This window comes from Dendropsophus ebraccatus, chromosome 6 (assembly GCF_027789765.1).
Source record: "Dendropsophus ebraccatus isolate aDenEbr1 chromosome 6, aDenEbr1.pat, whole genome shotgun sequence".
Classification (NCBI taxonomy): Eukaryota; Metazoa; Chordata; class Amphibia; order Anura; family Hylidae; genus Dendropsophus; species Dendropsophus ebraccatus.
The window spans coordinates 100,686,425-100,704,801 of NC_091459.1; the positions used below are offsets into that span (position 1 = coordinate 100,686,425).

Sequence of the window (18,377 nt, forward strand, 5' to 3'; positions counted from 1 at the left end):
TATATAGAGGGTCGTGTTTAGTCCTGTAGCTTATAGAATGTATCCTGACTAGTCAGTGTTCTTGATAAGACTGCACCAGCGAGTTCTCCTCAGGGCCTAGCCCTTGTGGCCAGATGCCTGCTTCTGCAAAGGACTATTTCTTCTTCAAGTACCCTCAACAGATTATGGCCTGCTAAAACCCTAAAGAGGGGCAACTACCAACAAGCTTTTTGTACCTGGAAATGTCAATAAAGCCATGAAATACTGACCTGGATGCTGCCGGGCTTTTCATATACCTGATGTCCCTAGAACATGTCATGTGTTTTTGTTATTGACGGGTATGCTTTCAGCTGGCCCTCTTGGCTCTCTGCTACATAAGCAAACAGCATTATAAAAATCACAGTGGGTGGGGGACACAGATTTAACACTGAAGCAGAGGGGCTTCCAACCGTGTCTATAATAATGTACCCACAAAGTCTCAGGTAGTATGCTTCACCCCTAACCCTAAAAGAAGGCAATGAAGTACACAAAAAACAGCAAAAATATGTTTAAATATTTATTGACTTTATTATTAAATTAAGACTTCATCTAATAAAAGCATCATGCAGTCATTTATCTAAACATGCTCATCACCAAAATATTTGGCACAATCACTGAATACAGACTTCCGATAGTTTCTTAATATGGCCAAAGGCATAGTAAACATGAGTGCGAGAGTGCAGTCACACCAGGGCCCCGGAGCCTGAGGGACCATATAAGACCAGTACTACAAATGACACATAATAGTTTGGGATCCCTATTACATATTATGCATTTTTATATTCTGTTATGATGAAGTGCAGCAATGTGGCTTGTCACTTTTTAAAGGCTGACAACTAAAGTACATGGATACTAAATAAAACCTTACAATTCATCATTAGTTGCTGAGTCATTACTACGAAGCTGAGAACCATCAGCCTTCCTGTTCATGTCCCTTGTTATAGATGTCATACAGGATAATCCCATGATCTGGACTCCCCTCCATAAGCCACAGAAGACAGCTACTCACTAAGGGGGAAATTTATTAAGGGTTTTGCGCCTATTTTTTGGTACATAATTGGATTTTTCACCCATTTTTGGTCTACGTTCTATTTATGAACCAGTATTCGACAGGCGAATATTTGTTAGATGCAACTTTTTTTTTACTCTGCCTGTTTTGAGTATTCACCCAAAAGTTCGCTTAATCTGGGATTAGCGCCCAATTTATCATTTGTGACTTTTTAAAAAGTCGCACAAACAGGTGCTGGCTTACGTCTGGTCACTACCAGGTGAATATAACTGCACAATTTTTTCATATTTTTGACTTTTTGTGAGACTTTTTACTTAAATACATTTACTATGGCTGTGCTACATGTTAATAAATCAGTCACAAGATATTAGAACAAAATACACACCAATCCCCATTAGAATATTTGCACACATTAGACTCCTTAGTAAATTTCCCACTAAGTCTCTTATTCTGGTAAACTGAAGCCGACCATGTATCAAATGGATGTCCAACAAGCACATGTAATGCTACATTTCTCCTCCAGTAGCCACAGCAAGAATAATGTATGACCAATTGTGGCTTCCCCCTGAATATGAAGCTGATCACGGTTCTAGCCTCTTTATTACATGGCAACATTATGAAAGACCAACATTTAATGAACGCAGGCCATAGTTATAAAAACATATGTGGCAAAATGCCATCTGGGCAGACTCCTCCTAGTTGTCCCCACCCCGCTGGGCTTGATTGATAAATGTCTCTCTTAGCACAAATAGAGATCCGTCAATAAGGTCCAGTGGGACAGGGAGTAACTAGAGGGAATTACCAAGAAGAATTTTTGCCACATACTCATTTTTAAAAGTTTTTTTGCAAAACATGGTAAGGGGCGAATAGGGGCTTGCTTTAAAATTAGGACCTTCCTCACATCAGTGCAAAACGGAGAGCCTGACCACTACTTTAAGAGCAGTCTCTAAGGGCCCAATTCCACCGGACGATTATCGTTCAGATTATCGTTAAATCGTTCGAATCTAAACGATAATCGTTAAGATTATCGTTGCTTGTTTGCAAAACATTGCAAATCGTTCGCATTGAATAAGACATCGTTCGGTCATTCGCAATAGATACGAACGCAATAGCGAATAAATAGCGAAGAACAAACGATCGCAATTACGATCATAAGTAACGATTATCGTTCCATGGAAATGAGTGAACGTTTTCAGGTCTTTCGCAATAGCGGTGGTTTGAGATCGTTAATCGTTAACGATTATGCAAACGATAATCGTCCGGTGGAATAGGGCCCTTATGGTACTTTTCCACACATAGGTGAAATCGCTGAAAGAATGTTTACACGGAACTATCTGCGAATTTTTTGCGAACGATCAACGATGATTTGAGAACATGTTGAAAGATCAAAATAAACGATTTATTGCTGGTCGTTGATCGTTCGCTGCGTTTACACGTACGATTATCGTTCGAATTCGACCGTTATCGTGCAAAAACGAACAATCAATCATCCCGTGTAAAAGGATTATAAGAGTGGTCTGCAACCTAGACAATGAGCTGTCAATCAGCAGGAGATGCTTTTTCTAAATGAATGTATTAGGAGAGATGGGAAACCCATGATTTCTCTAAAAAAATGCATTTTACAATAAATCAGCTAGGTCTAATAAGGGATCTGTGGTTTGACCAACATGGTTCCCCTTTAAACTGTAGAGCTAACATCTAAATGCACTAATATGTGGCCATTTCCTCTTTAATGGTGCATTTACACAGACAGATTTATCTGACAGATTTTTGAAGCCAAAGCCAGGAATGGATTTGAAAACGGGAAATCTCAGTCTTTCCTTTATGACCTGATCCCTCTTTATAGTCTGTTCCTGGCTTTGGCTTCAAAGATCTGTCAGATAAATCTGTCTGTGTAAACGCACCATAAGTATTATTAAAGTAAAATAATATGATCATTGATGTTTCATTCCCTACACATATTTTATACAGAAAAATCTTATAACTAGAAACAGTTGCAGTTTATAGTCACAGGATATAGTCTGCTAATGGCTATGTTTCCACAATGTTTTTTCTTGCCTGTTTATAATTTTTAAAATGACGTCCATTATTTTGCCGTTTGGCTGCATGTCAGTGCAGTGACAACTGGTGATACATTATACTAGTTCAGGTGGACAAATTGCCCTTTGGGTGTGTCTTTAATTGAAAAGTCCATTGAATTAAATAGTAAAAACGGTGAAAGAACGGTGAAAAAGAAAAACTGTGTGTGAACAACTAAAAAAAAGTCAGCTGTTTGCAAAATACATCTGAAAATAATTGGGATGATCATTATTTTGACGTCCGTGCAGACAACATCCATCATTTTATACACTGTGTGCATTGGACGTCCTTCATTGCATCAACTTAAATGCATTACATTGGCCTCAATTATAATTCGGCAATAATGGACGTCTTTTTAACCCCTTCAAGACAGAGCCCTGTGATGCACAAAAGTCTGGGTCAAATTAATGCAATGTTCCTCCGCGCCTTCTAAGAGCCAAAGCGCTTTTATTTTTCTACCTACAGGGCTGGCTGGGGTGTCATTTTTTGTGCCATGATCTCTAGTTTTTACTTATATCAAATTGGTGTAAGAGAAAAATTTTGATCGCTTTTCATTAATTTTTTTCTGATATATATTTTATTAAAATCAGCAATCCTGGTGTTTTTTTCCCGTTTACGCCATTCACCGTGTGGGAACAATAATGTAATATCTAAATAGATCAGACAATTCCACACTCTATGATATGTAATATGTTTATTTTTTTATATATGTATATATATTTTTATTTTTATAATGGGCAAGGGGGTATTTTAAACTTTTATTGGGAGGGGGGTTTATAAGGTTTTTTTTTAATACTTTTAAAACCTTTTTTTTTATTACACTTTTTTTCACTGTAACACATGCAATCAATAGATTGAATGTACTGATCTATGCTATACTATAGCATAGCTTTCGTCAGTGCTATCGTCAGTGCGATCTATTCATAGAGCCTGCCTGAGAACAGACTCTATGCACAGATCACTGAACCGACAGCAAGGAGGTAAGTGACTTTCCCCCACCTGTCGGCACAAGCGATCGGGACCCCCTGTCACTGAGCACCTTAAATGCCGCGACTGCTATAGATTGCGGTGTTTAAGGCGTTAATGAGACGCAGCTATATATGCTATATTATTCAATATCCAATTTGTTAAGCTTTCAAAAAATAGTGCCTACATGATGGACATCCTATTGATGCTCTTTTCTTTGCTGGATAGTTTAAATGGGTATTCCAAAGAGTAAATGTTACATTTCAAAGTACCAAGGTGGTAAAACAACAACAACAACAACACACACCCCACTGGTGCTATGCAACAGTTGCTGCCCCTGCTTCTCAGAGCTTCCTGTTCTTCCTGACATGTAGGAAATTCCTGCTTAGCTGATCACTGGCAAAGGCAGCTCACTGATGTGGCCAGTAAATGGCTATGTTCACACAACGTCAAAAATAGAGAAAATCGATTTTGAAATGTAAAATAACGTCCGTTTTTGCCGTGATTTAACAGACTGCAATGGCAATGCATTAAAGTTAAAGGAAAGACGGATGTCCAATGCACACAATGTATTGAATAATGGATGTTTTTGCTGCGGACGTCAAAATAATGAACATGATCATTATTTTCGGACGTCTTTTGCAAACAGCGGACGTTTTTTATTAGTTGTTCACACACAATTTTTCTTTTGTCACTGTTCTCTCTCCATTTTGACTATTAAATTCAATAAACTTTTCAATTAAGCCGCACCCAAAGGCCAATTAGTAACCCAAACTAGAATAATGGGGAGGCCAGGCAACTAAATGACGTCCGTTATTTAAGACTCAAAATGACGGACGTCATTTTAAACGGAGCATAGAAAACATTGTGTGAACATAGCCTCTGGCTGACTGAGCTTTTCCTTACGTGTCGACATGGAGAACAGATCCAACAGCATTGGAATAGCACTGGTGGGGGATCAATGCCAGGTGAGTATGTGTTTTTTACGCTCTAATTTCTACTTTTTTTCACCAGAATGCCCCTCCAAAGCGTTCCCTGCAATGTACCAGAATGGACTGTGAAATCATATTTTTTTTCTCTATTTATTTTCATCAGGGATCTCCTTTTCTAGAACAGCAGTGAAACCTGTTTGGAGGAATATTGTTATTGTGGGTTTTATTTCTCTGCCATGAATGGCTTACATTTAAAATGCAGTTAAATGGCTTAGAATTTTCTAACACTGTCCCTGCTTTATGCTTTGACTTCTAAAGCTCTCCTGCTATTGACTGCGCGAGGATAAGCCATCAGTGTGGCAGAAGAGATCAGAACTAGGTTCTGAGACTTGGAATGTTTCAGTATCTGCAGTGCTGTGCATACAGACCACAAGACGTTGGGTAACATGCTCCTCATGTCTTATGCAGAACTAATCTCAGTACATCAGATCAATTGCTCCAGAACTTGTATCCAGCTCCTTTGATTTTGAGAAGGGAAAATCAAAACCCGCTAATCGAATTAGAAAAATGTTTGAAAAATGTACAAGGGTGCAAACCAGGACAATCCAAAAGGATCTCTCAAAATGTTCTGTCTGAGTCTTAAATAGAAAACCTCCTTCTTTGTAATTAGCTATCTTCTCTGATAGATTATGCATCTTCACTTCAGAGGAGAAGAGGATTAGGACCAGACAGCCGCAGGAACCTGTAATATAAGAACGGATGAGTATATGAGTGAGTCGTCTTGCATAGCAGTGTGAACATATTATATACAGTATAAGGCTATTTTCACACAACATATTTTTTCGTATCTCTACGGCCGTTGTTGGCAATTGCAAAATATGTTAATTTGCTGCCTAAGGGGTCCTGGCCGGAGCGTTTACACATAGTATACGCTCTGGACAGGTCCTCTAGCAGCGCCGTAAACAACTGACATGTCAGTTTTCTGTGGCCACTATTCATTGAATAGCGGCCGCAGAAACCCATGTCAGTGCACACTATGGAGCGAGCGCCTCCGGCCACTTGCTTCATAGTGTGCAGTGGTGAGTTTTGATGTGGGCACGCATAGATGCGCCCGTATCAGAACACTGCAGGCCGGGTCACAGAACGGCCGGTCTCTTACCCCATGTGAACATGGCCTAAGATGACACTAAGACAGCATCCTTTATGTGTGCTTTAGCCCTGCAATGCAACCCCATTTACTGACCTTAGGTGCAGCACAATGCACATGATATAACCTGGTAATCTCTAGTCCAGTCATGGCCAATAGTTACCATATAAAAGAGTATTCTGATTTAAAATTATTTATTCCCTATCCACAGGATAAAGAGTAAGTGTCAGATTGTAGGGAGGTTCTGACCACTCCATTCATTGTCTATGGAGCTGCCAAATATACACATATTTGGCTACCTTTAACAGTTCACATACAGAATTAAAGAGGTTATCCAGGATTAGAAAAACATGTCCACTTTCTTCTAGAAACAGCACAACTCTTGTCTCCAATTCAGGTGCAGTTTGCAATAAAGCTCCATTTACTTCAATGGAACTGCGTTGCAATATCTCAACCAACCTAGAACCATGCTGTTTCTGGAAGGAAGCTGCCATTTTTTTCTAATCCTGGATAAATCCTTTAACCCCTTAACGATGGCGGGCTCAGGAGCTCAGGAACTGAGCTCGCTTCCTAACGTTTAAGGACCGACTGCTATCAGCAGCCAGGCCCTCACCCTCAATGGCCATTAACCCCTTAAACGCCGCAATCGTCTATCTGTAAGTGACAGGAGCATCTCCTGTCACTTACCGATCAAGACCCCCGCAGTATACCTCCAGCAGTCAGGTCATATGATCGGAACCCCCGCAGCATGTTTCCGGGGGTCCTGATCGCATGGCCTGATTGCAGGATGTATACTGCTTACCTCTGTGCAGTCTGATCTTCAGGGTAAGCAGCGTGAACAAAAAGCGGTAAAAACCTCCAGGATTGCTGATTTTTTTAATTACATTTTATATATATAAATAAATAAATTTTTATAAATAAATTCTAAATAGTGATCAATATGTCCGGTCTACACAAATATGAAACTACTAAAAACTAGAGATTGTGACGCAAAAAATTACACCCCATACAGCCCATAGGTGAAAAAATAAAAGCGCTATAAGAGTCACAATAGGACCATTGTAATCATACCGATTTGCAAAAAAAGGTTTTACTGTTAATAACAATAGTAAAACATTACAAAAGCTACGTAAACATGCATATTGCTGTATTCAGACTGATCTATAGAATAAAGATAAAATGTCAGTTTTACCGTAAAGTGCGTTACGTAAACATGGAACTCCCCTAAAATTTACAAAATTGTATTTTTTGTCCTAAAGTCACCCCATAAATGATATTTTGGGGGTTCTGGCCATAGATCTGGCTCCTAACATGAGAGTATTAGCCGTATCACAATGAATTAAAGTGGAACTGTCATGTCCTCAAAAGACTAAGAGGAAATAAATGAGGGAATTGATGACAGTATGGTAGCAGCAGTTTAAAGGGGTTATCCAGCGCTACAAAAACATGGCCACTTTCTTCCAGAGACAGCCCCACTCTTGTCTCCAGTTTGGGCGGGGTTTTGCTGCTCAGTTCCATTGAAGTGAATGGAGCTTAATTGCAAACTGCACCTGAACTGGAGACAAGAGTCATGTGGTCATGTTTTTGTAACACTGGATAACCCCTTTAAAATCTAAAGGGAATCTGTCAGCACCCAGGCCCTACCCGAGGTGCTGACAGTGTGCTGTAGTTAGAAGCACTGCCCTAGGAATACTAGTATAATCTCCAGCCTAACCATAGCCTAAGTTCTGATATTCAGCACAATAGGCTTGTACACCTATAGTCTACTTGCTCCCTATTCAGCTGTACCATACCAGGGAAGATTAGTCACTTACATGAAATGAAGCACCAGAGGTATAGTCCCACTGGACCGTGTAGAGTTTGATATGGTTTTCCAAAGGCATTGAACATGAAGAAGCCAGTCCCCACCAGGGCAAACACAATGAGCGCTGTTGTGAATATAACCACGCTGACGTGCATGCTGGCAGGAATAACATTCAGCAAGTCAGGAAAAACTGAAAAGAAAAGAATACATGTGATACTGTCAATTGGAAAGAAAAATAATATATTTTAATTGCATGTTATTACTTCACACATGGCACATCACAAAATATTAACATTTTCAGGACCAGGCTCATTTTGGCCTTTGAGGGGTTATCCAGGCTTAGAAAAACTTGGCTACTTTGTTCAAGAAAAAGAACTACCCGTGTGTCCATTTGCAACTCAATTAGAGATGAGGGAATTTACAGTAATAACAAAGTGAAGCTCTTCATTATCCGCTCATCAGCCGGCTGCCTTATAATTCACTGACACTTCACTGTGCCACTCCTCCTTGGGTGCTGGGAAAGCTGGGTCCAGTTCTAGGAAACTGGGAGGAGTTTCCCAGAACTGGTTCCAGCTTTTCCCAGCACCCGGGAGGAGCGGCACGGAGCAGCAGTCAGTTAAATGTCAGCCGGCTGATGAGCAGATTGGAGAGATAATGAAGAGCTTCACTTTGTTATTACTGTAAATTCCCTCATCTCTAAACTCAATTCCATTGAAGTAAAAAGAGCTTAAAGGGGTTATCCAGCGCTACAAAAACATGTCTCTTTCTTCCAGAGACAGCCCCACTCGTGTCTCCAACTTGGGCGGGGTTTTTCTGCTTAGTTCCATTGAAGTGAATGGAGCTTAATTGCAAACCACACCTGAACTGGAGACAAGAGTCGTGCTGTTTCTGATAAAAGACAGCCATGTGTAACTAATCCTGGATAACCCTTTTAAGGACTAAAGCCTACAGTATATTTTAAATCTGACCTGTGTCACTTCATGTGGTTATAGCTCCGGGATACTTTAAAGTGTCACTGTCGTTATAACTTTCAAAATCTAAATTAACAGTAGATGTGATATAAAGCAAGTTTGCAATATACATTCATTATTTTTTTGTTGTTATCATGCTGTAAAACAAAGCAGAACTTACCAGAAATCCAGGTCCAGTCTCCTGAAGGCAGATTTTCTGACTTGTGCTGGTTGAAAAAAACAGACTAAATACAGGAATTCTGGCCAGTACAGAGAGTCACGGCTCAATGTGTCTGTCAATTACATGACTGCCTTCTCTGTGAGTGCTCAGATGGCCTGGGAAACACAGGACTTCCTGTTTTCTGACTGTTTCCTGTTTTTTGAGAAAAAAACAGTCAGAAAACAGGAAGTACCGTGTTCTCCATGATAACTGAAAAAAAATAATGAATGTAAATTGCAAACTTGCTTTATATCACATCCATTGTTGATTTAGATTTTCAAAGTTATAACAACAGATACACTTTAACTTATCCTAAAGATTCTGAGATTGTTTTTTTGTGACACATTGTACTTTAGGTTAATGGTGAATTTTGGCCAACAATTTTCTTAAAGCGTAACTGTTATTTCAGGGCCATTTTTTAAAACAGTGCCCAGAGAGTCTACAAACAGCTGACCTTCATGTCACCTCTTCCTGCTCCCTCATCTCCCTCAGCCCCTCCCCCCTCCATAAGGATACAATGGAGAGAGCAGAACCCGTCTTCACTGGCTTCTCTGTAATGAAGACGTGTTTGCCTGATAATGCTGTTCCAGTAAACCGTTCCAGTGCAGTTAGCAGTATAATCCTAGGTCCAGAGCACCGCTAGGAGCACTACCTCTTCCCCAGAGAGTCATTTATTATCATGAGAAGGAGCAGGCCAGCTCTGTGCTATGGGGGCAGTGCTCCTAACGGTGCTCCAGACTGAGGATTACACAGCTAACTGCAGGACCGGCACAGAGGAGGAAGGTAAGACACATATCTTCCTACTCTGCAAAATAGAGGGCTATTGGATGTCACTGCAGCGTCAGGCATAGCCAAAGTTGTTAATTAACTGTGCGGTGACAGGACAAGGTTAATGTAATAAGAAGAATGGCCGGAGGAGAGACAAAAAGAAACCCTGTCACCTATACTACCGCTCCTGATTGATTTCCACTGTTCCTCTCTGCTTCACAAGCACAAGAAAATATGACTGGCAAAAAAAAAAAAAAAAATCCTATTCACCTCCTTTCTATTTTTTCTGCTGGAATCATGAGGCAATGTGATGTTAAACGTGTTGAAAATAGAGAAAATATATAACTCTAATAATATATAGCTCTGCGTAACCAAATGAAAGGTCTTTCTATGATGTTTGAGCCCCTTTGGCACTGCTTATAGATTCCTGTTACAGATCAGCATACAGGCCTGTTCTTCCATAGTATCCGGCAAGTACCTGGCAGAGGCCGCTGGCCTGGCAAGCGACACTAGAGGGGGCCGACTGTGTACTGCATCCCAGGATTTCAATGACAGCTGCAGTAACCTTGAATGCTATCACTTTGTTCTAGCTAAGGTGAAGCACTATGCTGTCACTGCTATTGTGGAAGACTGTGCTGCCACTAGTGTTATAGTCACTGCTGGGGCTGTTTATGAGGATTCACTAACAATGAATGGTATATATGGGATCATTATTGTAATCATTATTGTAATCATTGGGGTTGTCTTTAAGGAATAAGAACATACACTTCTCTTGCAAACTTGCTAATTTAAAAAAAATAGCTTTTTTGTTTGATATTTATCTTCGGCTGAATCAAGGTTTCTTTCCTTGCAATGCAACAATGAAATAACAGATTTATAGTGCAGATCTTTGTCCGGTTCCATTGCATAATTTTTACAGCTGATAACTCTGCCCCACTATGTTGCTATTTATACGTTACACTAGTAGATCATTCTGATTCCGCCTTTTACGGCGGCCAGTAGTCAGCCGCTTGGTGTAGGATTGCAAATTGGATTCCTTTATTTATGCGGTCCTATGTGACATTTTATTGGCAGTTCAGCAAAGACATCATTAAAATTTTACATGTGACTTCGATGATCAAGTAGGAAAAAAAAAATAAAGGCAGCCGAGAAAATAATGAATAATTGTCTTGTGTGTGTGACTGTCAATGACCTTTCTGAAAATAAACTGATGACCCAGAAATTGATGGGAATTAGCGGGAGTAGCTGAGGCAGATGGTTTTCCCACAACAATCAAGCTTACAGGACCAGCAAATTCCTGTATAATTAAAAGAGATAGATTGGTTAGCAGGAGAAATGTAATGTCTCTGCTTTGGAATTATGCTGTGCAATATCTGCAGAGTATCCCCTGCTATGTGTAACTGCATCTATGTCATCCATATACTATTGCATATATACAGTATACATCAATAATACAAATCAGCATAGAAAAACAAATATATATATATATATATATATATATATATATATATATATATATATATATATATAATATATGTGTGTGTAAGTGTCAACAAGTGACCCATGACATATAAGGTGGCTATATTATCCAGGAAAAAAATTCTCTTCAAACAGACTGGATTGCTAAACAGTATACTGTTGCCATCTTATAGAATATTATGGATAATATAATAGAACAATGCGTCGGCCTTGTTATTTATGCGTTGGGATTCTTATTTATAATGAAAAAGGGTAATCCACATGCAGACATGATGGAGAAGGGTCTCATGTTGAAGTACCCAGGAGACCTGCCCTCTCTATAGGCCACAGTAGAGGCCACTATGTAGAAATGACTCTTTCACTGCTGGATTTGACCATAAATTATGTTACGTTTTATTTGAAAAAATACTTGCTGATTACTACATATTTCAGGCACGCACCAGACCTTGGGTGGGCTGGGGGGAATTATTGATAGCACAAATTGATAGGAGGGGATGTCCTGTTAGAAATTATGTATTTGTGCACACAAGAGTCAATTCACACCTCTGGGCCAAGCAGTTTAAGGTTTTTTTTTTCAGGATTAGAAAAGCATGGCTGCATGTCTACTTCCAAAAACAGTGCCACACTTGTCTATAGGGTGTGTGTGGTATTACAGCTCAGTCTTACTCTGAATGAAAATACAAGAAGTAACCCATGGACAGTTGCAGCACTACAAGGTGTAGCATTCATTTGAATAAATCAGCTCTGTATCTCTAATTTTGTATGGCCTCTTTATTGTCCGACTGTAATGATGAGTGATCAATGTTTTTCTGCATTTGGAAAAAAGGAGGGGAAACTTTATAATGGAGAAGGATGATAGGGGATACTTGAATGCAGAGTCACAAAAGGCCAGAAATAGGGTAGAAAGACAGTAATCACAACTTTTAATAGGCTAAGGACATGTAAGTGCATCTGTGGAGTCCCAGGGTTACTTGTTATGCCGCCATTTGTAAACTCAGTCGGATGTTCCTGGCCTAAGGTTTTGCACAGTCCCAGAAAAGGCTTTTCATGAAAAATTTTGAAAATGCACCCGGCAGATTGCAGCCTTCCATTCATTTTATATCTTTATAAAAAATTGTTAATTTATTGAACAAATAAAAGAAATATGATATGGTTATGTTGTATGATGTGGAGGTCTGTAATGTCTATGAGATAAAAGCAAATTGCAATTGTATGTAACCTGTAGTGACCAGTGCTGCATGGACAAGGACAATACAAAGGATTTAAAAGAACAATTTGGCAAAGCTGAATTTTTGAAAAGTTCAAGGGAATTATCTTTCACATCACCGAGACAAAGAACGTTCTGGCTAGAGATGGTGAGTCACCTGATCACCCATTTCATTGTACTCTTGATAAAGCGAACGTTTATGGCCCTGTATTCATCACATTTTCTCATCCAGTTGAAGTGTCTCTTTTCACTACTCAAAATAACATAGACAGCTTTTTTTTATGCTGATTCTTACAGTGGAAGTCAATAATAAGAGGCGTTTTTTGCTTTTTGAAGAATTGTATATTAAAGTGTAGACTACTTATTCATAGTAACACGTCCAAGCTACTATTCATTACCTTTTTTGCCATAATTTAGGGCCAGGCCCATATTCAGTAACTTTGCTGTGGGTTTGGCTGCTGATTTGACGCTGAAATTACTATACTATACTATAAGCAGGTTATGCTGATATGTACCTGTTGCGGCGGAGGTGATCATTCTGGTGTCTGTCTTCTTATTCTTCTATGTGGTGGCGTTTCAGAGGGATTTTTCCCACAATAAATATGCTAATTAGTCCTTTTGGGCTAATTAGCATATTTACTGTGGAAGAAATAACTCCTAAACGGAATTACATAGAAGAATAAGAAGACCGACACCAGAATGAGCACCTCAGCCGCAACTGGTGCATATCAACAGGCTCAATCATAGGCCATGTTCACACACCTATTTAAGCCATCTTTATGTTTGAAAAGATGAGCAGTTTTTTTTTTTTTATTATTGTGTTCAAAGAAACTTATTTGGGAAAACAGTTGATGATATATTCATTGTATTATTTAATGGCCGGAATTGGTGCTAAATATGGGAAAGTAAAATACAGGTCCAAAAACTATCTAAATGGGAAAATAGGGTAAAATCTTGACAAATCCTCAATTTTATTTTACATTGTATATAAATGTTACCTTTTTACTAATACTATTAATAGTTATCTTTGCACATATGATGAAGTCTGATGGAACATATTACTTTTTCTGTCAGATTTTGGATAAAATTGGAGGCATACAGAGGTACTGTAGAGGCCACATGTACTTCTATAGAAACCCTATTATGGATTTGTACAAAATGGAGTTGAATTGCTTAATTTCACTTTCAGCTAGTATAATTATATTGGGTTATGGTGCGTTTACACAGACAGATTTATCTGACAGATTTCTGAAGCCAAAGCCAGGAATGGATGTGAGAAGAGGAGAAATCTCAGTCCTTCCTGTATGACCTGCTCTCTGTTTATAGTCCATTCCTGATTTTGGCTTCCAAAATCTGACAAATAAATCTGTCTGTGTAAACGCACCATACAGTCATTCTATCTAATATACGTTCGTGTACCATGAATCTGCAGTAGTGTATAACAACTTCATATCATGGCATTATGTATAACCTCACAGTTTTCTGGAGCCCTAATATGACATATATTAAAGTCTCTGGGGTTTTACTAAACCTTTGTGTGCCTATGATTTCATATACTGTAGATGCATATTGGGGGTTAATGATTTGAAACTTGTTCACCATTTTTTCAACTTGCACTTTTTTTCTTTACACCAGTTTTAATTGCATTTTTATATGATTAATTTGCACATTTTTCAATGCACGCTTTTGTTCTGTGGTTTCTACACCACCTATTGAATGAAGTGGAGTCATACAAAAATCACTGACATCTTGCTCATAATAAATATGACACGTACATCTGAACAAAAAAAACATACACACTATGCCAGGGAAACTGAAAAGGCGTTGAGCATTGCGCACAAAGGCTATGTTCACACTATGTTTAACAGCGTCCGTCGCATAGCAAACTGCTGGCCGCAGAGCTGCATTTAGGATGTTCCTGCAGCCGATACCTCTGTATGGGCTGCAGGAACGTTCTTTTTTACTATTGATTGGCAGTGTCGGGTGTACCCGCAAATCAATTAGCCATTCACTTCAGTGTAATGTGCACCCACAGCTATCATTTCCGGACACTGTTCAGTTAATAGCGTCCTGACATAATAGGCAGGTACATTATTTTAACGCCCGTCCTAAAGAATGCAATGCTGCCCCAGCAGTAAAGAACGGACGCTGATTCCATAATAATCAGCGCCTGTTCTTTACTGAAAAATTATGTTTTGTGAACATAGCCAAATAGTGCACAAACTTCAAAAAACTGACTATTGCATGAAAATAATACTTTGAAAACAGGGGCAAAAATGATAAAAGTGCAAAGTGTCTGATTCTATCAAATTCACCATTAATCCAACAGAACAAAATCCTGGCATGTACCTTACTATCAGGGCCGTTTCTAGGGCCAGGCGAGCCGGGCCACCGCACGGGACGCCCACAGCTAGGGGGCGCCCTGCGGCACCCGATAGTACCAGGCCCGCACTCCGCACATGCTCAAATCTTGCCCAGGGATTTGGAATATAAGTTCCACATCCCCTGGCCAGAGCAACCTTTAGCTGCGCGTACGTACAGCTAAAGGAAACAGCACGGGGCAGATACACAGAGGCTTCCTGTGCAGGCGGCCTTTGTATGACAGGTGGCTGCCTGCACCGGATCCCAGAAGAGGACGGACTCACCCAGAAGAGGAGCTGGAGGCTGCAGAGTGATAGGTGAGTATCTGGTGGGGGGAATCCTGCACAGAGGGAGGCCCAGATATGTCCCGATAAGCCCCCCCCCCGCGATAAGCCCCGCCCTGGCACCAAAGTTTACAAGTCACCCAGCTTTCCCAGCATCCTGTATGTCAGTGTAATGAAGGTCACCCAGCTCTCCCAGCATTCTGTATGGCAGTGTATTGGAGGTCACCAAGCTTTCCCAGCATCCTGTATGGCAGTGTATAATGGAGGTTACACAGCTTTCAGCATCCTGTATGTCAGTGTAATTGAGGTCACCCAGCTTTCCCAGCATCCTGTATGGCAGTGTATAATGGAGGTCACCCAGCTTTCCCAGCATCCTGTATATCAGTGTAATGGAGGTCACCCAGCTTTCCCAGCATCCTGTATGGCAGTGTATAATGGAGGTCACCCAGCTTTCCCAGCATCCTGTATGGCAGTGTATAATGGAGGTCACACAGCTTTCCCAGCATCCTGTATATCAGTGTAATGGAGGTCACACAGCTTTCCCAGCACCCTGTATGGCAGTGTATAATGGAGGTCACACAGCTTTCCCAGCATCCTGTATGTCAGTATAATGGAGGTCACCCAGCTCTCCCAGCATCCTGTATGTCAGTGAATAATGGAGGTCACCCAGCTTTCCCAGCATCTTGTATGTCAGTGTAATGGAGGTCACCCAGCTTTCTCAGCATCTTGTATGTCAGTGTAATGGAGTTTACCCAGCTTTCCCAGCATCCTGTATGTCAGTGTAATGGAGGTCACCCAGCTTTCCCAGAATCCTGTATGTAAGTGTATAATGGAGGTCACACAGCTTTCCCAGCATCCTGTATGTGAGTTTAATGGAGGTCACACTGCTCTCCCAGCACACAGTTTGGGACCTTGTAGGTGGGAAAAGGGAAGGAAGTTGCTTGAAAAGTGCGGAGCCTAAGATGTTTGTCTGGCAGGTCCTAAAGAGATGAATTGTAGCTGCAAGAAACCGTCATGGAGGCCTGGGCCAAATGGAGAGGAAAAGGAAAGTGACTGTCAGATCAACGAAGACGTCACCTAAGAGTTCCTGTATAATGATTTTGTATTCAGTAGAACATTATTTGGTAGGAGCGCTGCACTGCTCTATGCCGCAATACAGACACTGCTTCTTCCTAATAACCCGAATCTTGCTAAAAGCCCCCCTTCTTCCCCCAGGGCTGAACTGAGTGTGTGTGTGTGTGTGTGTGTGTTGGGGGGGTCAGCGCTTTTATCAAGATTCGCCCTGTTGCCAAAATGACCTAGAAACTGCCCTGCTTACTATATACTATATTACTGACAATAGTTATATATGACATTGCACGATAGAGAGCTACTGGACAAAAGACCAAAGGCCGTTGACGTACGCTGAAAGTATAGTTATTAATCTGGGGGGGGGGGGGGGGGGGAAGTAAAAAAACAAACAAACATATATATATTTATTTATCTGATTATTATAATCTACTAGTGTTACATAATTACATACCAGTGCAATATAATACCTCCAGTGTGTGGATGGGCTGCATGGTACAGGAGTTTCATTAAGGCCTATCACATTACATCAGATTAAGCTCAGTGTATAGTTACCCAGCATTGCATAACTTCTGGAACTTGCTGAATAAATAAATAATGACTGAAGTGCCACAAGGGATATTTAACCTGCAGCAAGACAATGTTATATATATATATATATATATATATATATATATATATATATATATATATGAAATCTTGGTGTCCATAGATCCTATCTGCATATATGGTCCTGTTATTGACGCCCTCAGGACAGATGACTGCTCACTACAAACCGTCAATGACCAATTTAGCAGCAGTTTGCAATTCCTATTCCAATCAATAGTCTTTATAGCGGGCGATTGCTTTTACTGTTCTACTTTCCTCTGCTAAAATTGTCACTTTTAAGAGAGCGATTATATGAGTTTTGCCAGAGGGATATATGGCTACGTTCACACTGCCATTAAGCTTCTTGAGTTGTTTCCTATTGAATGAAGAGTTACAAGCATCAGAGACTATGACAAAATTTCCCATGTGGCTAGAGTTTTTTCTTAGTTGCTACTTGGAATTTTTTTCTCATAATAAACCATTGAATCGGGCTGTAAGTGTGACATTTGCTATAGTGGACTGCAGCACCGATGCCTAAAATAATACCAACAAGATTTTTTAATTTCGGCATATGGGTGAATCTTGGTTGTAACGCTTCTTCAATTATTTCATGGGCACCAAAAGTATTAAGGGACCTTATGGCAATATTCCAAGACAAGTGGACTTTTGGAGACATTTGTATAGCTGCTCAAATACAGTAACTTTCTATATTCCATTGGGAATAACTGAAAATACACTACAATTGTGATTATCCTATAATGTATCTGCCACATTGGTCAGTACAACCTTTTTTCAAAAGGAAGGTTCAATCCTAAAACTAAAATATATGAGATTCCACAACTGTACCTTCATACACAGATACATGGAGAGTGATATAGCATCTATATTACCCTCATCCATGGAACAGACGTAAAGAATTCCACACATCTATGGTCCCTGACAACAATGTTTATGGAAATTGAAATGGAATATACCCCACTAATGGTACTTACATGAAAATTTTGTAGGTCTCCCACCAAGTCCACACTGCTTCACTCGCTGTCCAAAGAACAGGCCATACTCGATCTCCCCAATAAACTTCTGCAGTTCATCTCCTGTAGCATTGACTATCAGGGCTCCGGTCTTGCACAGTACAGTTCCCTTTACCCACAGCTGAATGCCTAATGCAGCTGCAATTGCCAGGGCACAGGCGAAGCTTAGTGTACCAGCCAGACAAAAGAGAACTTTCTTCTGCAGTTTAGGCATGGCTGCACCGAGAGTCTTCAGTCATCTAAAACAAAATTATCATTGGAGTGCGGAGAGGAAACTTACATGCACCCAAGATACAAGCAAGCCATAGATCAAGCCTGTAAAAAGCTGTATGTTCTCAGCAGTCAACAGGATCTGCCTGCAAACATGAGAGTAAATGAGCCAGAATAAAGAACAAAGTGCTATTCCTTATTTCTTCCCTTCCACTTGATGAGTCGGGCAGCAGATGGAACCTTTGTGTAACCTGAT

At 40.1% G+C, this 18,377-nt stretch overlaps 1 protein-coding gene across 2 annotated transcripts; it reads right to left on the reverse strand.

The window, feature by feature from the left end:
• Positions 1-5,480: 5,480 nt before the first annotated feature.
• Positions 5,481-18,125, reverse strand: CLRN1 (clarin 1). 2 transcript variants are annotated; one of them, XM_069973896.1, is made up of 4 exons: positions 17,873-18,125; positions 7,966-8,145; positions 7,592-7,604; positions 5,481-5,784 (listed from the first exon to the last, which is right to left on the reverse strand). In XM_069973896.1, exons 1-4 carry the CDS (start codon positions 18,123-18,125, stop codon positions 5,481-5,483), a joined length of 750 nt encoding a protein of 249 aa, XP_069829997.1. The 2 variants fall into 2 exon arrangements, with proteins under 2 accessions (XP_069829997.1, XP_069829998.1); XM_069973897.1 differs by lacking the exon at positions 7,592-7,604 and having other exon boundaries at positions 5,481-5,746.
• Positions 18,126-18,377: the final 252 nt, after the last annotated feature.

Coding starts and splice junctions, on each gene's coding strand:
- CLRN1 (XM_069973896.1), bottom strand. CDS start 18,125: ATGCCTAAACTGCAGAAGAAAGTTCTCTTTTGTCTGGCTGGTACACTA. Junction 8,146..17,872: donor GAGACCTACAAAATTTTCAT/GTAAGTACCATT, acceptor TTTTCTTTTCAG/TTTTTCCTGACTTGCTGAAT.